We start from the raw sequence: 24,747 nt of genomic DNA on the forward strand, positions 1-24,747 counted from the left end.
CACACAAATGGTATAATCATATTCAGCAAACAATAACTTTTCCGTTGATGCCTCACATGACACATTTTGTACAAGATGCATCACAATTGCCTGATAATTGCATCATGATGGTGAATATGGAAGCACTGAGTATCACAGAAGTATGGAGAGGGAAGCAGAGACCTGGAGTGACGGAGCTATCAAGACCGTGTGTGTGTGTGGGAGGAAAAAGTGGAAACCTGGAAGTGAGGAGAAATGCAGGGAGCTCAGACCATGCCATGGGAGGGACAGTGCTGACCCCTGGCATGGGTGTAGGGGAGACATGGGGGCACACGGAATCCCTGTCAAGGGGGAGAATGGGGGGCAATGGTATGGGGGAAAAGGTTAATTAAGAGAGCCCACAGCCTCTGGCATGAGGGGGAAGAGGAAATGGGCAGCATAAGAGCCCCTGGCAGTAGGAAACGTGGTGGGGGGAGTTGCAGGGAGTTTCTGCGAGAGAGGGGGATGGGGAGCGTGACCCCCCCAATGAGCTTGTGGAGGGGATGGAGGATACAAGGAGCTCCTGGTATGTGCAAAGAGCTCCGTTGAAACAAACTGTGAGGTGTGCGTCCCTCTAGTGTGTACAGGAGCTGTCTGAGGGGATACAGGTGCCTCTGCTTTCAGTGCCCAGAAACTCTGCCTTGCTGCTGGTACCACTCTCACCCCATCTCTGGGGATGCACCAAATGCGGCTGTCAGTTCTCTCTGTTCTCCTCTGCTGCTGACTGACCACATTCCTCTCTTCTCTGAACAGCAATCAGCAGAGCGCTGCGTCAGCACGCTGCTCGACCTCATCCAGACCAAAGTCAATTATGTGGTGCAAGAAGCCATTGTGGTCATCAAAGACATCTTCCGCAAGTACCCCAACAAGTATGTGAGCACTACCTGCTGACCACTCCCCTGAGTGCTGCTCCAGTGAGCCTGAGCAAATGCTCACTGGGCCAGGCTTGCTGGCGTGCTTTGCTGCTGTTCTTACGGCTCGTCTAGCAAGTTTTCAATGGCTTGGTATGAGGGAGGGCCTGTTCTGGGGGAATCTTTTTGCGCCTGTCCCATATTTTAAGACCCCATTTAGGAAAGCTTCTAAGCACATGCTCAAGTTCCATTGATTTCCATATGACTTAAGCACATGCTTAAGTCCTTTATGAAATTGGAGCCGATGCAAACCCCTTATGTGCGAGCCATAGTTATTCCCAGTTGCATGAGGGAGGACACGTGAAGTCTGGGTTTTGCAACACAGTATGACATGGCTGGCTGTCAGATATCTATGAGGCTGACAGTCTCTTTGTGACTGAATTCCTGGCTGGATGTGGACTGTGCATGAAGCAGGGGTGGCGTCTTTTGTGAGTATAAAGTTGGAGTACAGAAAAGCCAGCCATGACTCTGAGCCTCAAGACCCAAAGATGGAATGGACCCCCAGAAGCAAGATCAGATAACCAGGCGAGAAGTTTGAAGAGATTTTTGGGTCCAGACATTAGCATATTCCACTGGCTCTAACCTCTCTCCTCCTGACTCAGCTTCTCTGATGCTAGTATGTGACAACATCCATAGATATGAGAGAACAGTAGGGCTGAATGAGACAGGAGTCTCAAATGAGCAGCATCTTTAGTGAAGGGCCTTGATGTGTGTGGAGGGGAGCTGGGCTCCTTGTTGCATTACAACGTGCTGAAGTCCCCTTCCCTCTTTTGTGTCTCAACATAGCAGGGAGGAGGGTAGTTCAGACCTCATCTATAGTGAATCGGGGACTGTCACAAACAGGGAATAATGGCATCTGGCAGTAATTATCAGCTAAAGGCTGCTGTGACGGGTTGGACCCCCATTCCGGGTGCCACCTGATGTGCTGGGGTTCCACTGAGCCCGCCTATCCCACCAGCTTGGGTTCCCCTTACCCTGTGCTGCTGTGACAGGCTCCCAAGCCGCCTTCCGGCACATACGCAGGTAGGGACACACCCAGCTGTAGAATCACACAGTCTGCAATCAGCTCTGTGTGCGAGGACTCAGCTCGGGGAATTGCCCTGCACTTTGGTGCACACACCCTCTGGAGTGTAAACCCAAAATTATATTGTCTTGTACGGTGGAGAGATCTATAGAGTGTGAGCTCATAAAATCGCTCCCTCCTTCAATGTGGTGGAAGATATACTAAGCTATGCCCCCCCCCCCTTCCCCCGCCCCCAAGCATGAATTGCACAAATTGGATTTTGGAATAAACGAACAAGTTTGTAACTACAGAAGGTAAATTTTAAGTGATTATAAGAGATAGCAAACAGATCAAAGCAGATTACTGAGCAAATAAAACAAAACATGCAAACTAAGCTCAATAGACTAAGGAATACTGGCCACAAATAATTTCTCACCTTAAATGTTTCAAACAGGTTGCAGAGTTTCTTGACAGTAAACTACACCACTTGCAGCTTAAAACTCCAGGGATTCCTTTTACAGGCTGACTTTTCTCACCTGAGCTCAGCCCCTGCCTCCACTAGCTTAGTTCCTTTGTTTCTTCAGGTGTTTTCAGCAGTCTTCCTTCTTGGGTTGGGAGGCAGTGGAGAAGAGCCCTGATTAACTCGCTCCCCAGCCTTAAATAGGATTTGCATATGACGGGAATCCTTTATTTCCCATCCTGTGGAAAAATACCAGCAATTTAAGATATCCCGTACCAGGTGACATGATCACATGACCCTGCAGGCTCAAAGCAGCATCCCAGGAAACTTCTCAGGAAGGATGGAGATTAGTATCTTCAAAGCCCTATGGTCCATCCAGGCAGTTTGCATACTGTCTGGTAGACATTCCCCAGGTGAAAACACAGTTGTAATTATTACTTAGTCAATATTTCTAATTTTAGATACAGAAATGATACATGCATACAAATTAGATAATCACATTCAGTAAATCATAACCTTTCCAATGATGCATGACCCATCTTGTATAAAACAGATCTTAGTTGTGCCATATTCATATCATAACAATATTTCTATGAAGAATATGAGGTGTAATGTCACAGCTGCCACCGAGCTGGAGAAGATAGCAGAGGGTGACGAGGATGAGTTGCTTATGACTTAATTCTCTAGAGAGGCTAGAGGATCCAGGCCAATACCCTCCAAAAAAGTGATGATGTAGCTGAAGTAGACCGAGCCCCAGTGCACGTGGCAGACTCGCACTATACAAATACCTGATTTTTGTCAAAAGAAAAAGCCCTGGGCACCGTCTGCTGCTAATGAAGGGTCTGTCTTTAGATGCTGTCTCTGAACAGGGCACAGCAGAGACTCCCCAAAGGCAGTGGTAGGAGCCAGGAGCTAGAGAAGTGTTTGGAGGAGAAGAATGTTTGTGCTGGAGCCCTTGGAATCCCTTCGCTTTTGTTTGGCTGTGCCATTGCCAAGTACGGTCAAACAAAGGGAGACGAGGGGGACTGAGCTAAGGGAGCCTCCCTTCTGATGGGCTAATGTGAGTCCTGCAAAGGGCTTCCTGTATTCTTTGGTTTCAATTGACCTAAAGCAAAAATGTTGCTTTCTCAATATCTGACTCTCCTCACAACCTCTCCTGTTCACACTCCAGCCACCCCCTTTTCCATGTTCTCAATCCTCCCTTCCTTTCTTTTTCAGTCACCAGTAGCTTCAAGGATCTAAACCTAGCAGCAAGGCCTGTAGTAAGTCTCCTCTTCCCCTGCTGGCCGTGACACAATGGAACAGACCTCACCGAGTCTCAGTGGCGCTGAACCTAGCGGGAAGACTCAGGCTGCATGCTCTGAGAGGCTGTGTAGATGCAGGGTGTGCTACAGTCACGCTAGAAGGAGCAATCTTAACTCTTGTCAAGATAGGCTCATGCTCTGGGGCATTCATTCACCGTAGCTCAGACTTCCAGTAATCTCATCTCTACTAGAAAACAGCCCTGAACTTTCAGGGAGCGGAGAGTGTGACCACCTCACTACTTACCACCTTTGTGCACAACATGCCAGTTCATGCACTGCAAAGAAATTCTCCTGGGGGGAGGCCAGGGGTGGTTGGATCTGTCCAGTTCCCCATGAGCTGCTTAATTCTGTGTCTGCTGCCATGAAGGTACGAGAGTGTGATTGCCACTCTGTGTGAGAATCTGGACTCCCTTGACGAGCCTGAGGCCCGGGCTGCCATGATTTGGATTGTGGGAGAATACGCGGAGCGAATTGACAACGCGGACGAGCTGCTGGAGAGCTTTCTGGAGGGCTTCCATGATGAGAGCACCCAGGTGATGGGATGGAGCTGGAAAGTCAGATGGACAGGGCTGGGGGAAGGATGGCTCAAAGGACTGAGCATGGGTCACAGAGCTTGTTCACTCTAGGTCACTGCTTATCCTTTACAAAGAGACCTGGATCTTGAGCTGTCCTTTCCTCTAAGATGAGATTTGCAGGGCCGGCATGGGGGAAGCTTGCCTTGCTGCTGCTTGTGCTGTTCCTGTTCTCTGGATGAACTGAGGACTCTGATCTCCAGAGCTATCCCTATGTCACCTAAGACTGTGCAGTGTTTGTTATCCATTAACTTGTAAACTGCCTCCAGAGTTCTTGAGTGGTCCCTGTGTGAATGTCTGTGCTGCTCATTTACAGAAAACTTAGCCAGTAAACAAAGATGTATTTTTAGTTTGTATGCTGTGCTGGGCGGTTGTGTTGAGCTGAGCAGTGTAATTACTTCTTCATTTCCCTAAGCACTTTTACCCCATGGGATGTTCTTGAGAGCATGGCTTCTGCACCTTGCCCCCAGGCGATGGGATCTCAGTCAGTTCTCAGATCAGGACATGCCCACAATCGCTTCTACTGTGGTAAACTAAGGTCAAGGCAAAACAATTGAAACACTGGGTGTAGCTCTAGATTCTACCTCTAGCCTGGAGGAGGCAGGGATTGAGCTTGCGAGGCTGCCCTAACCCTAGGATTGTTTGAGGATTAATACTATGAACTGGGCCTGGGAGATGTAGAGTCTATTCCTGCCTCTGCCACTGACATCTTCTGTGACCTTGGGCAAATCACTTAGTCTTTCTGTGTCTGTTTCCCATCTGTAAAATGGGGGTAATAGTTCCCTGCAACACTCTGGAAGCGAGGGGATAAGCCTATTCATGTTTATAAAATGCTCTGATACTCACATGGGGAAGGGGCCTGGAGAAAAGTCTATAAACAAACATAAAATAGCCAAATAAACTGTATGTACCATAACATTTCAGATCAAGGGGATGAGGGAAATTGACCCTCCTCATGTGGATGTGAGGCGTAAATTAATTTTTTTAAAGCCAGGAAAGACTGTTCAGCTCATCCAGGGCTGCCCAGAGAATTCAGGGGGCCTGGGGTCTTTGGTGGTGAGGATCCTTCTGCTCCGGGTTTTCGGGGCACTTCGGCAGGTCCTGGAGTGAGTGAAGGACCCACCACCAAATTGCCGCCTAAGACCTGGAGTGGAAGACGCTCCGGGTCTTTGGCAGAGGGTCCTTTACTTGATCTGGGTGTGTTCGGCGGCATTGAAGGACCTGCCGCTGAACACCCACTGAAAACTCTCATGGGGACCCCTGCGGGCCCGGGGCCTGGAGCAAATTGCCCCACTTGCCCTCTCCCCTCCCCCCGGGCCATCCTGAGCTCATGTAGCCTGCCCTCCTGCATGCACTGGCTCTAGAGTTTCACCCCGGTTGTTCTCCGGTTGAACCTGTGATTGAACCCTCCGAGATTGTGGGCCTTAGTGAGTGGTTTAAGGAGGCTGCTCTTCTGGCCTGTGACGGTCTTGTTGGTCTGTTGGCTGATGACTGTTTAGCATCCCTCACTTGTAGTCGGTCACCCTGGGTTAGAGTTTTCAACTGGTGCAGGCTTGTATCTGTGCACGACGGGAGTTGCATTTGCTGGTGGGGTGCACGTGCTTGACATTCAGACGTGCGCATGCCGCCCATGGTCTGCCTGCTTCCTAACTCTCTCCTGCCTGCACCGTGCAGGTCCAGCTGCAGCTGCTGACTGCCATTGTGAAGCTCTTCCTGAAGAAACCCACTGAGACCCAGGAGCTGGTGCAGCAGGTGCTGAGCCTGGCTACTCAGGTGTGTAACAAGCTCTTGCCCGTGAGAAAGGGGCAATTTGCTTTCTGGGTTTACCCACCACCTCCAAAGCTAGTGGTGCTTTCGGACTAGCATTTATGGACAGCGTGGGGCTTGCTATGTCAGAATGGGGAACGGCCTGGGCTATCCCGTTACAGAATAGAGAGGAGCAAATAGTGGGAGGGTTAGACAGAAGGACTCCTCAGCCATTTAGCTATGCTCCAGAACCAGACGATGGTACCGATTATTCTAGAGAGCAGGTCTGCAGACAGGTCTCTGGACTCTTGAGAGCAAGGGAACAGCCATATGACTACTGCGCAGCTACATTTGATCAAATGTTGTTCTGGTGCCAACATACTGGGAGATCTCTGGGCTGCCAGTTAAAATCTGTGAAGTCCTACTTCCCAGGGCTGCCTGGACTATAGAACCCCTCCAGCAGCAAGTCTTGGCCTTTGGCGGGGGGTGGATGATTGGGCTGTACTGAAGAACTACTGGGTATGGCTGCGAGGTAGCAGTAATGACTTTACATGGGGTGGTGCTGCCAAAATGAATCTTTACATTAATTTTTTATTTTACCCTCTTAGGACCCCTCTTCTGTTCTCCACCCCCACAAAGAAAACGTCAATCTCTTATTTTCTCATTGCGTCGAGCCTCTTGGTGTCAGCTCTGACCCTGTAAACCCTTTGATCCAACTGCCCCAATAGGAGCTTTACACTTGATGACATTCTGAGAGCCAGAGGCTAGAGCATTGCTCTGAATCCTGGCAGGGCTACTGGAGGAGAGCTAGTGGGAGCAGCAGACATTTGCCTTTTCACCTCATTGAGTCTGTTTAGTTTTCAGAGGATGAAGTGCTCCTTCTAGCAGGAGTGGCAGAGCCAGGGCTTGTCCTTCGCGGGGAGTCCGTGGAATTAAAGGGAAAACTGATATGATAACTGCTATGAAAGTTCAGCAGCTACCCTGGGGCAGCAGTAAAGTGCACTGACTCCCAGAGGGGGATTTCACTCAGCCCCTCGATGCATGCTTGCCAATGTAGACTGTCACTATGTGTTTGGACCCCACGGTGCTAGGTGTTATACAGTCTGGTTGTTGCCTTTAGGTGCTAAGCATGGCATGGCATGGTATGGTATTGCCATCCTTAATTCTGCACTGCTTCCTGCACAGCTAGGCCTTCAGGCAGCAGCCACCACTCTCAGGCCGCCCAGCTCTGAGGGCAGCAACGCAGAAGTAAAAGTGGCAATACCGCGACCCCCCTAAAATAACCTTGTGACCCCCCTGCAACTCCCTTTTGTGTCAGGACTCTCAATTTGCACAATGCTGATCTCCCCCATTAAATCTGTATAGTACAAGGTAAAATCACACAAAAGACTGTGGTCTGTGACGCGTTTTTCATGACCATGAATTTGGTAGGGTGCTAATCATGTTACTTGGGAGGGCTTTTTGGAAATAGACGGAGGGTTTTCTTGGCTAGTTTTATGTACGATAGTTTTATGATTGATAGAAACATCTCTATATGCAATTAAATGCTTTGGAGATTATCATGTGTGCTAAATAAGTCACTAATTAAACCTTTTAAAGCTTTTCAGTAATTCCCAGCTTTGATCTCCTCTTGAGCCCATTTTGCTCTCTGTTGCAGCCTTACCACAAAACTGCTTACAACAGACTTCTTCAGAAAAGGGAGGAGAGCTGCCTGTCTTCCTTTATCCCATGTTGTTTCCCCACTAAAGATTACACACGAAATGTTTACACCTTGCAACATGTGTACAACGGGCAGAGTTGATTATATTTTCTATTCTTTCCCCATTCCCTTACCAAATACCTGCAGCAGGATTTATGTCAGGGCAGTTGGCCTCTGTCCTAGAGGGACATTATTAATGCTGCTTCCTAGGCCAGTGATTAGTAGTCTGTATCCTCTTCCCCTGCTAGATTCAGCCAACCCATGAATTGCTCTAATTGCCGCATTTCCCAAAGGACTCTGATAATCCGGACCTGCGAGACCGTGGCTACATCTACTGGCGTCTGCTCTCCACTGATCCTGTAGCTGCCAAGGAAGTGGTACTTGCGGAGAAGCCCCTCATCTCCGAGGAGACGGACCTGATTGAGCCGACCCTGCTGGATGAGCTGATCTGTTACATTGGCACGCTGGCCTCTGTCTATCATAAGCCTCCCAGTGCCTTCGTGGAGGGGAGCAGAGGCATTGTGCATAAGAGCTTGCCTCCGCGGACAGGGTCGTGAGTACCTGGCATCTGTCTAGCTGCATCTAGCAGTCTTTCTGCTCCTTCTGTTGACTGTATCTGCTCTCTGCAGACTTTACCTGGAAACTGCCAGCACTTGTTCATTTAGGCTAAGCAGTGCTGAGCCACACTCAGTCTGCCCCTTCCCAGGGGATGGACTTCGCCATGGGGCCAAGTTACCCTCCATATTCTCAGCAGTACATGATCCTCTTGCAGGGTCTGCAGAGACCACTGATGATCTCAGCATTGAGCTGAAGATCTTTGAGGTGCCATCTGGTGTTGGCTTCTGGTGCATGGCTTATATCTCTCCACTGGGGAGAGTGTCCCCCGCAGTAGTAAGTCAGCATAGATTGAAGTAAGTGGCCCCCTTTAGATCCAGTGTTCAGGATACACTTGCAAGTGGAAGACAAGTCTCTCTCTGATCAGTGTAATAATGCTGAAATATTGACCCTCTGGCTTGGGTAGGCTGTGGCTGGGAGAGGCGCTCACTCTCTCAATATTCCTTTCCCTAGCCTGTTGGAATGAAATCTGTTCCTTCTGCAGTGAAGCCCCATGTCTGTTAGGTCACCCAGATCTCCCTATTGTGTCACATGTTTCACCTTCTCTAACTCCCTCTGCAGGAGCGAAAGTGCAGAGAGCCCTGATGCAGCCCCGTCAGGAGCCCCCCCTTCAGAACAACCGGCTGTCATCCCAACTCAGGGTGACCTCCTTGGTGATCTCCTGAACCTTGACCTGGGCCCCCCAGTGAGCGGACCTCCTGTTGCTACATCCTCTGTGCAGATGGGGGCTGTGGATCTTCTTGGAGGTGGCTTGGACAGCTTGGTAGGTCATGGGTTTGCATGCCTGATTGCTAATGGACAGTGCATTGGTTGTGAATCAAGGTATGTCCCTCGCTGACAGCTGTGCTCATCTGTTGTCTGACTGTGTTAATAACCTAGACCACTATGGAGCATCTTGCTAATGATACACTAGGCTTCCATCATCACCTTAATGATGAATCCAGGTCCATGTAGTGCGTACCTCCCATTCCAGTTGTATGTTCTCTAGTCTAGGTTCTTTCCATCCTGAGGCTGGGATTTGGACTTAGAGCACACCCAGCTTAATGGGAAGCAGTGGACACAGCATGATCTGGCTTCTAAACTGGCAAACTTTCCCAGCTAGGCTGGAAATACCTGACCTGAGCAGTCAGTGTGTTGGCAGGGCACCCAGCACAAGAGGACTGGGAGCTGTTGGAGAGCCAGGCTGATGTCAAAATGGAATGCTGGCTTGGCATGAAAGGTGACTGGATTCCAAAGCTTCCTCTGAGTTATAGGCCTGTTACTGGTCTGGTGTAAGGGCTACTCACCTCTTTGTTCTGTCACTAGCAAGCAGGTGCCATGGTAGTCCCTCCCTGATGTGGGAGGAAGGTCCTAGAAGGTCTGTAGTAGCCCATTTGTGAGCTGAAAAATCAGTAACCAGAGAAATAACTAGTGTTCTGCTAGGGACCTTTTTAAAGGGGTGTAGATCTGGCCCAAGTAACAAGTCCAGGAAACTGAGCAAACTTGGTTGGTGTCAGCAAAGTAGGGTATCAGTGTAAACAAAGCAGAGGAGGGCTCTGCGCAGAGGTGCTCTAAGCTGGCAGAAATCTGTGGTGTCCTCCAAGATGCAAGTTCCAAAGCTAAAAAGCACCAGCCAACACAGCACCTTCCTGGCTCTGTTCGTGTCCTGGGCTAGGGTCTCTCTGGAGACCTGTTGACTCCAGTGTTTCAGTCGCGCCCTGAATACTTATGCCAGTCTGTACTGAGTAGCAATGAAGTTGGACTAATTTCTGTTCCCTCCCTCCCCTTCTCTTGTCTCCCTGTTTGTCTCTCTTCTTTCCTGGCTTGTGTCTCTGTGCATGTGAGTGGCTCTTCTCTTCACCTTGCCTGCTTCTGCTTGGAGATGGGGGACGAGTCTGAAGGGGTATGGATCAGCCCTTTTTACTAGCTCTCTGGAATATACCTAGCCAACCTCCCATATGCTCCCCTCACCAATCCCTGCTCCCTCTCACAGTAGCATAGAAGGAACAGTTGGAGTTTGAGCTACTAAATGCCTGGAGTGGGGTGTGAAGAAAGGCCATCACTTAGCTTAGTTCAAGGCCATCAGACCCATCTTTCATATAGTGCCGTCCCACTCAAATTGTAGCCAACTACCTTAGACCCTTTGAGGCTCCCACTGGGAACCTGCTCCAGCACCCAGTACCCCACCTCCAAGGCAACAGAGAAGAGAGAAACTTTGTTCTATAAGAGTGTCTATGAGCTCCCCGTCTCTTCTGAACTATCGGTCTCTCTGGCTGTCTCTGTCCGTGTCTCTGCTCTTGGTTGGTGTGTGTGATGCTTAGCTTGTTAGATGTTGGCAAAAAGAGCAGATCTGAAGCAGACAGTGAAATAACAAATGTGTCCTGGTGCCTCTAAGCTACAGGGCCTGCTAAGCAGTCTTGGAACAGTTCCTGACCCCACTTTTTGTCCAGTGCTTTTTAAAGATCCCCCCTCATCTGGCCTGCTCTTTATTCGCCTGCCACTGCTCTCGGTGATGTTCCTGTTTCTTGTCTCTTTGCAGCTGAGAAGCGATGTAGGAGGCAGTCCTGCAGTGAGTGTGCATCTTCCATGTTTACCAGTCTGTCACATTTTGCACCTTCCTTTTTGTTCTCTCGTTTCTTTCATGGCGCCCAGAGTAACTGGCTTCCTTGTTTCATACAGATGGGTGGCACCGGCTTTACAGCTCCCAGCGCAGTGATGCCTGCAAACCTCGGGCCACCCCCCAGTGGTGGCTTGGGAGACCTCTTTGATCTGGCCGGTGGAGTGGGCACACTGTCAGGATCCCACGTAGCACCCAAAACAGTGAGTTGCACTGCCTGTCCTAACCTCCCACCCAGGACTTTGGCTCTATTTATCTGGGCTCTGACATTGCCAGGTTGTATGAACTGCTGCTTTTAAAGATCAGCATAGGGTGGAGATCCACAGGCAAGTCTTAAGCTGCCCCAAGCTGGTAGAACTTGAGAATGCCCCAGGAATGAGGTGAAGCGTAAATCCTCAGGTGAAATTGTGGAGGGTCATGTCCAGCAGGCTGTAGCGACACATGGAGGATGTTCAACGGTGACATATACATTAATGTGTCCTAGATATCCTGTCTGTGTCCAGGTGGGTAAGTCTATAAACAGGGCTCCTCCCCATCCTAGAACAGCTGGTGGTGGGACAGTCTGGAGACCCCCTCCTTTGAGGGAGGGGCTGCCACTTGTTAGGCCTCAGAGTGATGGAGAGAATGAGGGTTGATCCAGAGGATCCTGCGTCCCTAGGAACCTGAGCCTATCTGTGCGTAGAGGCAGCACTAGTGACCTTGCCAGTGTTCTCACCTGCAGTCCCTTGCAGGTATTCACACCCTGACCCACATTAATGACTCCTTCCAAGAGCCAGTCAGTGTACTGGGAAGATGTGACAAAAAGGGCCTGGGTCCCCATGGGCTAGAAAGTGCCTGTTCCTTGGCAGTGAGGTTACATGCATGTCTGGTATGTTCCTTGCCTTTGTGAGCTGGAGGAGAGCCAGGGAATCTTGATTTTAAATCCTTAACTTCCTACCTGTAGCAGTAAAATGTTAGACTTGCAGGTGAACTGTCTGACTCTGTGCTGTCCTGACAGGTCAGGAGCTCCTGCTGTTGAGACCTGGACTCTTAAGTCCAGTTTAGCTCCTCTGTGATAGGCAGTTCACCTTGTGTTCCAGATCAGATCAAAATAATTTTCTTCTGTCTTCACATATTGTAGGTTTGGCTCCCAGCCATGAAGGCCAAGGGCCTGGAGATTTCTGGCACATTCAGCCGCCAGGTGGGCGCCATCTCCATGGATCTCTTACTAACAAACAAGGCCTTGCAGGTCATGTCTGACTTTGCCATCCAGTTCAACCGTAACAGGTAAAACACCTGCTGGCCTGCTAGTGCAGCACACTATGCATCCAGTGATCCCAGGAGTCTTCTCAGGCTGGGGAGGGATGCCCTCTTTGGCAGGGTGGGATATGGTTGGAAGCAAGGGGTGAGCTGTCTGCAGAGCTCCTGTTGGCCCATTGATATGGGAGTACAGTTGATTGAACTTGGCAGTGGCAAAACCTGTAAGCCCCTGGCCTGGCAGGTGGGTCTGTTGCTAGTTCTGGAAGATCAGTGTTGCTGTACCAATCAATGCTCATGGGATCTAAGCTCAGAAAAGACCTTGGGATGGGAACAGCTTTGGCAAGAGAAGTGCTGGTGTGTGCCCTGGGTGCTGTCGGGGCGGAAGGGGCCGTGTGCACTGCACACGGCATATCTCCTGCTGGCCAGTACCTGTAACTTTACAGCCTGTTCTGTTGGGGTAGCAGGCAATGGGGGATGTGCAAAGGGCAGTGGGCCTGTTTATACAAACATATATAATTCACCGCGAGCGGGAGTGTAAATCTACCCCGTGTTAACGTGCTGTACAGTAAATGTCTGTGTGGAGCCTGCTGCTGTGCACTAAAAGCTCCATTGTTCACTTTGGTGTATGCTCCCATTTCAAAGTGGAGTCGGTCTGTAGTGAGCTCTGATCTACTCTGAAGTGGGAGCAGATCAAAGCAAGAAGTGGGACTTTTTAGTGTGCTGCAACAGGGTCCATGTGGACTGTCAAGGTTCCTTCCCTACTCTGAACTCTAAGGTACAGATGTCGGGACCTGCATGAGAACCTCTAAGCTTAATTACCAGCTTAGATCTGGTGTTACTGCCACCACACAAATCCTTTAAGAGAGGTTTGAGAAACTCTGTCTACCTTCCCCCCAGACTGTCTCCCTCCCAGTAGCCTTGAGACTTCTCCACCAAGTTCCTGGTGAACACAGATCCAAACCCCTAGATCTTAAAACAAGAAGAAACTACCATTCCCCCTCCTTTCCTTCCACCAATTCCTGGTGAGTGCAGATCCAACCCCCTTGGATCTTAAAACAAGGAAAAACCAATCAGATTCTTAAAGAAGGCTTTTAATTAAAGAAAGAGAGGTAAAAATCATCTCTGTAAAATCAGGATGGAAGATAACTTTACAGGGTAATCAGATTCATAGAGCCCAGAGGAACCCTCTCTAGCCTTAGGTTCAAAGTTACAGCAAACAGAGGTAAATCCTCTTAGCAAAAAGGCACATTTACAAGTTGAGAAAACAAAGATAAACCTAGCACGCCTTGCCTGGCTGTTACTTACAAGTTTGAAATATGAGAGACTGGTTCAGAAAGATTTGGAGAGCCTGGATTGATGTCTGGTCCCTCTTAGTCCCAAGAGCGAACAACCCCAAAACAAAGAGCACACAAACACAAGCCTTCCCCCCACCAAGATCTGAAAGTATCTTGTCCCCTTATTGGTCCTTTGGGTCAGGTGTCAGCCAGGTTACCTGAGCTTCTTAACCCTTTACAGGTAAAAGGATTTTGGTGTCTCCTGCCAGGAGAGATTTTATAGTATTGTACACAGGAGGGCTGTTCCCTTCCCTTTATAGTTATGACATGGACACTTAGAGCACGGTAGGTTCGTACAAAGTAGATCTACGCCCCAGCTTGTTGCAAATGGACTATTTCTATAGTCAGGCCCTAAAGGAAAAGCAGTGACCACGTGTCCACCAACTTCTGGGAAGCAGAGCCTGCATTTTTCCTTTAGTTATTCTAGGGCCATCACTGCTTCTCTTGCATTACGGCCTGGGGGAGTCCAACCATCTAGGGAAGCTAAACCTCAGAGTCATCCTGGTGCTCAGCAGAGGTTCAGGCTGGACAAGCACTAGAAGTGGCTGTGGAGCCAGAGGGCAGGAGTGACCACGTGAAGCCTGGGTAGATAGCACGTCCTGTAGTCCCATCAAGGTAGAAACAGCCTCATATGATGATCCTTCTCTCCCTGAGTGCCCATGGTGATGAGTAAACCTGAGCCTCTAAGAAGTTGACTGAAGAGGCTGGCCCTCAGTTAAGAATAGAGATTGAATGACACACACACACACCCCCGTTGCTGGTAATGGGTCCTCCTCATTAGCCATGTGTCTTCTGCTAAGCTGAATAACGCTCCCTCTGAGTCCAAAGGAGTGAAAGGCGCACCAACCCTGGCTCACGGTGCGTCTGAGGGCTCTGGAGTTGTCCCTACTAGTATGAGGTTGCCTAGAAATAAAGATGCACGGTCTCGGGTTTGGATACTTGCCAATGCCCCATACCCACCATGGTTGAGATGTAACGCGTTTGAAGCAACAGCCTGTGATGGTCAGACATGCCGTGCTGTGCTTTGACTGTGGATGATCTTGTGTGTGACTGTTGAACGTGCTGCTCCATAGTTTGGGCAGAGGATTTGAATGGAGTGTGTGTGAGAGGTAATGATGATGCTGCGTGAGTGCCCAGCGTAGGCAGAGAGAGAGGAAGGAAAGAGTTGCAGAGAGTGAGCAGACAGGCTATCGGTGTGGTTTAGTGTCCCTGAGCACATCACAGGCTGGAATTGCACAGGCCAATCTGCTACGCTGCCAGATCAGCAAGGTGGAAATACTTACAAGCTGGTGTGTGCGCCAACCAGGGAAGGAGATTTGACATGTGCTGCCATTAGCATCCTCCCACCACCTGGCAGGAAACTTACAACAAGCAACATAAATCCTAGCAGCCGCCTTTCTCCTTCCACTAACTCACTCTCTTTGGGGTGTCCCCACAGCTTCGGCCTGGCGCCAGCTGCTCCTCTTCAGATCCATGCCCCTCTTGCTCCTAACCAGACTGTGGAGATCTCCCTCCCTCTGAACACAGTTGGCTCTGTCATGAAGATGGATCCTCTCAACAACCTCCAGGTGAGGCTGTGTTGGGGAGGCAACTGAAAGCAGCAGGGATGTGCTGGTGGCCTTCGCTCCCAAGTGCACACAAGCATCATTAGTGGTCCAGTCTGAATGGCACAGTTGGGATGGGATGGGCAAGGAGAGTCAGAGCGGAGAATCTGAAACTCATACCAGCAGCCATGCATGTAGGGACTGGCCAGTCCTCTGAAGGCGCTGGACTCTACAGATGAAGTTTAGTTGGGGGAGCAGGAAGGGAAGCTGTGATGAAATGGGTAATGGCAGAATATTGAGAGAGGATGTGGAGAGATGCAGTATGTCCCTGCTGCCTTCTCTTTCTCCAGGAAAAGGGAAACCTCATTCTGGTCCAGTGTCAAGGTCTGATGCAGACCGGTTTCTCTGCTTACAGAACAGGGAGCATATGGCTAGGCCAAGAGATGCAACTGAATACACTCTCTCCCAGCTTCACAAAGTGCTAGCAGTCAGAACCCAGGCTTGGCCTGAGGAAGGAGACAACTGATCTTTCTGGGCCCGCTACTGAATGGGAATGGGGTCTAAGAGGAGGGTAATTACAGTAGAGTGTAAGATTGGAGGTTTGGGACTGGCTGCAGTTTTCCAGTTTTATTGCAGTTCTGCTCTTCAGTCAAATAATGCTGGCAGTGCTCAGCCACTGTGAGCAACCGTGTGACCAGTTTAACTCTTTGCCTAGGAGATAAAAGGCTGGGATTAGAACTCGGGAGTTCTTGGTTCCCAGCTCTGTGCTGATTCCACTAGACCCTGTGCCTTGCATCAGATACATCTGTGTCTGTCATGTCGGGTTTCACCTGCGAACTGCCTTCCCGGGCTAGGTCAGGAAGAGAAGCTAACACCCTCTGTCCCCTTGGTACCAGGTTGCAGTGAAGAACAACATTGATGTCTTCTACTTCAGCACCTTGTACCCCCTGCACATCCTCTTTGTGGAAGATGGGAAGATGGGTGAGTTGATGGGATTCTCTATCCTGGACTTGAGGGAGAGGGTAACGAGACAGGGTGTGGTGTGGGTGGGTGAGTGAACGGAAGAGGGGAGGTAGTGAGAGAGCTCCTGTAGGCAGTACAGAAATGTTGCCTGTATAGATGCAATTCCATTGCTAATCCTTAGCTGATGCCATGTCCTGTTCAGGTGGAATCCTCAGTGTGGTATTTCTAGCCCTGGAGTTCATGACTCTTGGGACTCATTTTAAGAGAAATTAAGAGAATGAATCTGGGAGTGTCACCCCGCAGGGCTGAGCTCTAATGAGCAGGGCAGGAGGCGTCAAAGCCGAGTTAACCTCTGCCTCAGTAAGCCTGGAGTTAGGGCTGAATTGCCCCTTACCAAGCTGTTGGTCCTCGCTGCTTTTCTCTTCCACCGCTTTCCACAGCAGGGCTTGGGAAAGGACTGGAGACTGTTACTGAGCATAAGTAGAGCCAAGCCTCACTTTCATCTGATTTCTGACCCTTCTAGGAGTCCCCTAGAATGTAACACGTGTGTGTGTGTGTGTGTGTATATGTGTGAGAGAGAGAGAGAAATATACACGTGTGCACGCGCATGCACACCTATCTACACAGGACACTACAACCATGCTGAACAATTAAGCAAGGATATAGCAGAACAGTGCTAAATTCAGCCATGTTCCAGTACAGTTCTGCCCCCATTGTTCAAATCTGGATTGTACAGGCATATTTTTCTTGTATCCATTACTGTTTTCTTCTTCTACTGAAATACTTTAAACAGGGTTAACCTATGCTTTGGCAGTTAAAACTTAAACTGAATTAAAGCCACTTTATTCTGAATGAGTGTCCACACAGGGGTTTAACACAGTTTAGCTAATCCACTTTCAATTCACACCTTCAGTTAATCTGGATTAATTTTCCAAGTGTCCCCACGTAGACAAGTCCTAAGGGAATAAAGTACTGATGCTGACCTCCTTCCATAGATTGCTGGAGGCTACTCCCTGTGGGTGTCTGTGGAAAGGAGAGGAGCCCTTCCTTAAGGGGCTTGCGCAGAGTTGTTTGTCTGGAGCTGATGTACAAGTGAGGTGGCTGATCCCATAGATTTCACACTGTGTACCTACTTCTCTCCTCCTCCAGAGCGGCAGATGTTCCTGGCCACCTGGAAGGACATTCCAAATGAGAATGAAGCCCAGTTCCAGATCAAAGATTGTCCTCTCAGTGCAGGTGAGTTCCAGTAGTTCAGCTCCTTCAAAACGGGGCCCAAACTCAGCTTAGTGTTGAGTTGGTTTGGGCTGTACCCAGTGTCTGCAGGCTGTGGAAACCTGTTGGTTGGAATAATCCACATCTATAGAGCCAAAAGCAGTACTTTATCAAAGGCAGCACCGATTGCTCCCCCCTCTCTGGCTCTGACTTCCTGTGGAGTGACAGCAGGTATTGCCAAGCAGAGACAGCTTGACTTGATTAAGAGTCAGCAGAGTAGATCACTGCTTTGTAATGCACCCATGGAGCCCTGTCAAACCAGGGAGCTCGCTGAATGCTCCAGTGCTGCCCCCTCCTGCAGAGAGGTGATGGGCAAACAGCTCCCTCCCTGCTGCGTGGTGAGGTTCTCTTTCTGCAGCGATCCATTAGTGCCTGAATTTCCTGCCCCTTGCCAAAGCAGAGACCGTTAATTGTGCCATAGTGTGTCTGACAGTTCTGGATCAGATAAACTCCTGCTGTGTAATCAGAGAGCAGGTCTCATTTCATTTCCTCCCACACCTCCATATCCTCATGTGTCCAAGCAGCTGTGGCTGCCTTGACTGGATGGGATTGTTAGTTCTTGTTTTCTGCGTGGGGTCAGATGTCCATTCTGAGACAGCAGGAATCAAGAGGGTGAAAAACCAATGCAGACCAAATCCCTTTGTCCCTGCTGCTTGGTCCAGTGCAGCACAATGTATTGACCTTTACGAAGTGAAAGGTAGAGGAGACTGAGTGGCTGAGAGACTTAGTAACAAGATACAGAGCATTTCACCTCTGAGCTGATTATCGTAATCCATCTCGGGATAGAAGTGAGCAAATGCTACTGCCGCTCAGTAATGGTTGCCTGAAATGAGCTGCCCTTGCATTCACCTAGAGACTTGTGCCTCTGTCCCAAAAGCCACAAATACCAGGCGGTGTTTAAATGGAGCCCTTCTCAGGGTGCTAGGAAATAGTGACTTGATCCTGTCTGTGAGAGGCCCAGCTAAGCTCGGCCCAGCTAAGTTCAGCCCAGCTCCTCCCTTTAAGAGTCACTATATGGCATAAGGATGCTGGCTTCAAGGCTTGCTCATCCTTAGCAGGAGTCTGATAAGGAAACTGCTGGTGAAGTCTCAGCTTCTTCCACCATAAGTCTGCAGTGAATGATACAGAGAATATGCTTATGTATGTAGTAGTGCTGTGGATTTGCTTGGACAGCATACTTGTCTGAGTCACTCATGGGGGAAGGTTGGCGTACAAGTCAGGGGAGCAGAGCAGCTGTTTTTGCAGCTTAGTGCCATGTGCTAAGAGAAGCAGAACCCTGAATTTGGGTTTTGGCAGGTAAACAAAAGGAACTGATGGTCACATTTGGCTTTAAATTCAAAGACTTCACACACACTTACTGATCTGGGATCTCAATCCTCTTTTAAGCAAGGTGTGCATGTTCCAGGCCTTCTAACCAGAACATCTGGTTCCTGAGCACACTGCATGGTGACATCCAGCTGACGTGGTATTTCCAGTGCTCCTATCCATAGCAACTCAGCTGCGTCTGTCTATCCATACAGATGCTGTTAGCAGCAAGCTTCAAGGCAGCAACATCTTCACCGTAGCCAAGAGGAACGTAGAGGGCCAAGACATGCTGTACCAGTCTCTCAAACTGACCAATGGGATCTGGGTCCTGGCAGAGCTACGAATCCAACCCGGCAGTCCCAGTTTCACGGTAAGACCAGCTCCTCCCTCCTGTTCCAAATAGGCTAGCACATAGGGTTGCCATCGTATTTCAGAAAAACGGGACTGTTCTCTTAGCACTCCCGCCCCACCTCACACTAAGCAGGAGTTGCCTCCATTGGCCAGGGTTACAGCACTCAGCAGCTCCCCATCTTGTTGGACAGAGGTGAAGAAATAAGGGACGTCCCTTGTAATTAGGGACTGTTGGCAGCCCTACTAGTACTCCTCAAGACACTAGGCTTGTTCCCTGCCTCCTCTGCTTGGAAATCTGAAGCAGGGCCAACTTTCTCTTTCAGTAAACAGCAGCCTTGTGTTAGTCTGTGAGAACGGGTGGTGTCACTGGCCAGTCTGTCTTGTTGTTAAGCTGGGTGATCTGCATAATGGTGATGGAGCAGTGGCACTTCCTGAGAAGCAAGGGGTTAACCTGAGCTCAGCTTTCCCTGGCCCTTGTACAAGTGCTCATTGGAATGGGCTGTGGCCTGGCTGGTGGGAGAATGTCTTTAGGAAGACAGGATTCCTAACTGGGCCCATAGAACTGGAGTGAGCTGCAGGCTTGGAAGTTTTCTGTTTCCCTTTTTACTGTGTTAACTGATTTCTGGCTATAAGTATATCCCTGAGGCGGGGGCAGGACCCTTCACCGACTGCACCAGCTGAGTTGTTCGAGTTGTAGTGACACAGGATAAACACTGGATTACATTAAGACAACTCAAATCATTTTTACTGTGTTAGTTACTAACACAAGTAAGGAAAATGCTTGTTTTCATAGCATTCCTTTAAATTCAGACTAAGCTTCCTTAAAAAAAAAAAAAAAAAAAAAAAAAAAATTCCCTTGAGCATGTATCCTGGACGGCAGAGAGAGCCAGACAACAGCAGCTACAAAGAATAAATCCAAACACAGATGACTGCAATTAGCCCTGCACTTACCTTGTCTGAGACATGAGTGCTCAGTCATCAGAATGTGGTGAGCTGTTCCAGCCAGCCCCAGCTGAAACTGGCTATAGAAGTTCCTCTGGCAGTTTTTTTGTTCTGTTGTGTTCTGATTAGCTCTCTGTTGCATCTGGGTTCACATTTCTCTGTCTGTTTTGTTGCTGCATGCCCACCGCTGGCCTGCCCTGATGTTGCAGGATTTGGAGGTTAGCAGACTTTTTCCCCCCCTTTTTTGCTGTATACAGCTGCCCTCATCATTTCACCACTGATATTACCTCCCCCTGTCCGCCTCATTTCATTTCTTTCCCTCATGCTATTGCTGCCTCCAGCACACCCTGAGTAGCATGGGGCTGCTGATGCATGGTAGATCCAACCACAGAAGGTTTGGGACAGGGACAGGGGCTGGGGGGAAACGAGAACCACAGCTCTGAAAACATAACATGTCTCTCACACACATACACACTCTCTCTCACTTTCAAAAGTGACTAGCCATTTTGGATGCTTAAGATGCAGGCCCCTTTCTGGCTACTCAGGTTAAGTGCCAAGCACCCACCCTCTGAACATCAGGCCCATCTTACGGTGTCTCCATACACCCACCCCAAAATGGAGGTACCCAAAATCACTAGTGACTTCTGAAAAACTTTGTCCTAGTGACTGCACCCTGTGTCTAGCCCCCAAGTGGACCTTGCCTGTTGTGTTCTAGATTTCTTCTTTCCCGTTTTATTTCTGGGTTTAGGAACTAATTGAGCTCAAACCAAAGAGAATTGTGTAAATTTTAATCTTATCTTTTTAACTAACTTCAAGGCATTAGTTTCAATTAAAGATGACACAACACTTCAGGTTCTTGCCCAGGTGAATAATGTATTAAGAGACAACAGTTCAAAGCCCCGAACAGGCAGAGGGTAGGGAGTGTGCGTGCATGCGCGAGTGACTGTCTCTAGCTCATTTGTGCTCCTACACCTTTTGTGCCTATAGATCACATGCATATGGCTTGCAGGCAGCTCTGCCTCTCAACCGGCCCTGGGGAATGAAGCTGGGTGAGGGAATGGATGGACGGGACCCAAATCGGGAAGGGAAGCAAGTGGGTGACATTAAAAACTGCGAGGATCAATTTCTTTAGCCTAAATAACTGTCTGTAACCTTAGTCTCATGACTCAATATCTCTGAGGTCAGTTTTATAACAACGAGGGGAGACGTTGGTTGGTCTGTGTGGGATGGAGGTGAAGTTTGGCCTTTGGAAGCCAAGGCCTGGTTGAGTGGCAGGGCATCGGAGGCTTGGCTTTGCTGCATGTCCATGGCACCGAAAGCTTTTGAGGCTTTCTTCGAAGGCTTTGGATGGCCATTCCACTAGGTCTTTAGCATGCTTCTCTTCACCCACCCAAAAACTTTTCGCTAGAGGTTCCGATCCAGTGCCCCAGTTACTAACGGCTGGTGAGTTGAAGGTGAGTGCCTCCCTTGCAGTGCTGAGTAAGGTGCCAATGAGTTGTTTTTCCCTCTTTCCGTGCAGCTGTCTCTGAAGTGCCGAGCGCCTGAAGTATCCCACTATGTCTACCAAGCATATGAAACCATTCTGAAGAACTGAGGCACCCACCTCATCCTCCTCTCTCTCCTCCTGCGTCCCAAATGAGGAAATGGAGACCAGAACCTGCGTGCATGTTTCCTCTTGACCTTGGAAGGAACAAATGCAAGATCAAGATACTTTGGAAACTTCAAACTGGCGCCCTCCTGATGCTGAAAATGGTGTGAGCGGCAGTGCCTCGCAATCCATCTTCAGCTCTCTGGGGATGGGGTGGAAGGAGAGCGGGGCAGGGGGAGGGATCTTGTTGCAATTCAATGCATCAGTGTAGAATTCTTTCATGTGAAGTAATGCAGTGTCCTTTTTGCTGACGTTGCCCCTTTAAGAGCCCTGTTTTTTTTTTTTGCCCTTGTGCTCTTACTGAAATTAAGAGCATGCGTGAGAATCTGGGTGGAAAGGCAGTGCCCATTACGTCTCATTACTATCTTCAAATCCATTTCCCCCGACCTTCCCAGCCAAATAAATGAATCAACACTTGGATGTTTAAATACAGCTTGTGCTGCATCGCCAAGCCTGGCCCTGGGAAGACAGTGGTGATGGGTCTCTTGCATTTGGACGCATGTGTTGTCTGGTGAAGAATTCATCACTAATAACCCCTCTTCTGATGGGATAGCTATGCTGAAGCACCACTTTTTCCTCCTCCTTTCATGGTGACCTGCTACTTGGGGTGGATTTGCTTCCAGTTCTGCTTGGAAAAATCCATAAGCATCACTTGTGCTGCTTTGTGCTTTACATGCCTCTGAGCCTCCCTTATTTCTAGGAGTGCACAATTAAAAGGGACTCTTTGCTGAAGCTTGGCCCAAGGTCTCAGCCTGATGGGGGATTGGGGGAATTTTGGGGGCTGGGGGAGGTGTAACAGGAGTTGGAAATAATTTGGGGCTCTTTGCCTCTGCAGATCAAGTTGTTCTGTAACTTGCCAAAAGCTTTGTGTCTGCAGAGCGGACAGCTTAAAATGCCGCTAGCTAATGATGAATTGATGCCTTGAGTATTTTTTCAAGGTGGCAAATCTCCATTTAGAGCTCTCCTTCCCCCTTTGACATTTAACTGACCAAGGCACTTGCTTTTCTTTGTTCTGCAGATACAAGCTCCATTCCCTTCCCTCTGCAAGCCCTCAGGTTCTGTAAGGGATAATGCAGTTCCAGACCTGGAACAGATATCTCAGTAGGTATCTCAATAGATTGCATCTGTTCCTTTAAAAGGCTAGTTTGAGTTTACTCCCAAACACTGAGGTTCCCTTAAGTAGAGGGCTTGATCTCTTCCTAGGCTATAGGGGGTTAGCAGGAGTAATCTGTCTTGGAATAGAATAGCCCATTTTCTTGCGCTGCAAACCCTCCATTCAGCATGTATTTCCTCAGTCTGGTTGGGATTGTCAAAGAGCCTAGGGGACTAGGTACCATTGGAAGTCACAGCCTGTACCCACAACTGCTATGAAGAGGGCTGTTACCATCTCTGCGGGACATAATGCACACTCAGAATTAACACAGGGAAGGACAAAGTACTCGTTTAGTATTAGGGCCACAGTGACTCCATAGGAGGTGGCTCTGAAAACTAATAAGGGATGTACCAAATCATATGCCAATATTCATTATAGTCCTCCCATCACCATGGGATGCTGATTCTTGAATTGAGCTTTCCAGGAAGGCGTTTCCTCGTGTATGACTGGTTTGCTGACTGCCTGGAACACATCAGGCTTCTGTTGCTGTCTCTGTGAGGCTCCCCCTCCAGTCTCTGTGCTGTTCCGATTCCTTAACCACAACAGCAGATGAGATCAGCCATCTGCACAAACCCCTCCCCATCACTGTTCTCAGCATAGGTTTTGATGGGTCAAAGGAGTGGGTGGCATCTGCATTTTTTTGTGCCCTTGGGGCTCATATAACTCTCCTGTGCTCATCAGCTACAGCAATCCCAGCAGAAGTGGGGCGTGGCTGTTTCTCGGCTGAGCATTTGAGGCTTTTCCTATTTGTTGCTGCTACAGGGGGGCAGGGGATACAGCCTTTGGAAATCAGTGACACTAATCTTCTTTCCCTCTCCAGAAATAATAATAAAAGCAATTGACCGCCCTTAAATAGAAGTGTTTGCAAGTTTTCAGATCCCTACAGTAAATATATCTAATATATATAAATATAAATATATATATCTCGTATGTTTACTTGTGTTTTAAAAGAAGTAACATTGAATAAAGGTGACATCTTCCCATCAATCTGCTCTGTGTAGAGGACGGGGTCAGGGAAATAGATGGCTCTGAGTGACAGATGCTCCTTCTATGCTGGTTTCTGCTGCCTGTGGTTGCTTGGTTGCTAAATTACCTTGCTACTTGGACACATTTCTTCTACCTCTGGCATCAGTTTGAGTTTTTATTGCTGATATTCAGCCATGTGGCCTGCAGGGGAGGAACTGTCCTATTGAGAAACCAGAGCAGGGTTCTGTCCCTTCCAGCAGGGGTTTATACGGGTGCATTTCCCCACTGCAGGACCCCAAAAGGGTTGTTTGTTAACTAAGTGGTAGCCAAGGATTCCAGCAGCTGGAGCTTCCTCAGGCTATGTCTACACTACAGCTGGATCGATGCACCGGGGGGGTCAGTTTAGCAGGTCTAGTGAAGACCCACCAGATCGACCACAGATCGCTCCCCGGTCGACCCCAGTACTCCACCCTGAACGAGAAGAGTAAGATAAGTCGGTGGCAGAGTGTCTCCTGTTGACCTAGCACGGTGTAGACACCGCAGTAAGTCAATCTAAGCTACATTGTATTGACATAGCTGGAGTAGCATAACTTAGGTCGACTTACTGCAGTAGTGTAGACATAGCCTCAGTGTGCTATCTGGGCCAGCCCAAGATATTGGCCAGCAGGAGCTATTGAAACTTGATCTGCACTTTCCGCTCAGAGCAGAGATCACAGGGGGGTTTGTGTCTGAACCGGCCGAAGACTAGCCCATCACATCACTCCGCACTGGCTGGCCACAGCTGGTGTTGCCCATATGGCCGTCAGCTCAGGTGGTCATTGGTATCCATACCATCTTTTCTCTCTCTCTCTCTCTCTCTGTCTGTCTGTCTGTCTGTCAGCCACTGACCTGAAAATCCAACTCCCTTTCCATTACTGCAGCCTTGGACACCTGCTGCCATTGCTTTTCAGTCTGTCTTTGAACATCCTCCTGCTTGAAAGCCTGTGGAGGAGCATAGACAGCAATAATCTTCACTGACTAGGGCAGGAGCCATGCAACACACCATTCTGAACACAAGAGGAAGCCCAGAAATGGGAGTAGAGGAGAGAGTAAGCTAGGGAAAGCTG

The 24,747-nt window shown here is 49.1% G+C and overlaps 1 protein-coding gene and 1 non-coding gene across 5 annotated transcripts in view; both read left to right on the plus strand.

Annotated features, from left to right (window-relative positions):
• The window catches only part of AP1B1 (adaptor related protein complex 1 subunit beta 1), a 72,002-nt gene extending 48,340 nt beyond the window's left edge, over positions 1 to 23,662 (plus strand). For 3 of the 4 annotated variants that reach the window (XM_050923717.1, XM_050923716.1, XM_050923718.1), the window contains 13 exons: positions 772 to 887; positions 4,064 to 4,229; positions 5,943 to 6,041; positions 8,007 to 8,266; positions 8,890 to 9,091; positions 10,847 to 10,876; positions 10,987 to 11,127; positions 12,045 to 12,190; positions 14,936 to 15,065; positions 15,938 to 16,022; positions 17,154 to 17,240; positions 18,797 to 18,951; positions 21,394 to 23,662. In XM_050923717.1, the coding sequence (XP_050779674.1) occupies positions 772 to 887; positions 4,064 to 4,229; positions 5,943 to 6,041; positions 8,007 to 8,266; positions 8,890 to 9,091; positions 10,847 to 10,876; positions 10,987 to 11,127; positions 12,045 to 12,190; positions 14,936 to 15,065; positions 15,938 to 16,022; positions 17,154 to 17,240; positions 18,797 to 18,951; positions 21,394 to 21,468 (1,692 nt within the window). In that variant the 3' untranslated portion in view covers positions 21,469 to 23,662. The remainder of the gene's footprint in view (positions 1 to 771; positions 888 to 4,063; positions 4,230 to 5,942; positions 6,042 to 8,006; positions 8,267 to 8,889; positions 9,092 to 10,846; positions 10,877 to 10,986; positions 11,128 to 12,044; positions 12,191 to 14,935; positions 15,066 to 15,937; positions 16,023 to 17,153; positions 17,241 to 18,796; positions 18,952 to 21,393) is intronic. The other variant, XM_050923719.1, reaches the window with a different exon arrangement.
• Positions 14,112 to 14,211, plus strand: LOC127035099 (small nucleolar RNA SNORD125). Its single transcript, XR_007769574.1, has one exon. It is a non-coding gene; the product is annotated as a small nucleolar RNA SNORD125 (small nucleolar RNA).
• Positions 23,663 to 24,747: the final 1,085 nt, after the last annotated feature.

The sequence above is a fragment of the Gopherus flavomarginatus genome, chromosome 15 (genome assembly GCF_025201925.1).
Source record: "Gopherus flavomarginatus isolate rGopFla2 chromosome 15, rGopFla2.mat.asm, whole genome shotgun sequence".
Taxonomy (NCBI): domain Eukaryota; kingdom Metazoa; phylum Chordata; order Testudines; family Testudinidae; genus Gopherus; species Gopherus flavomarginatus.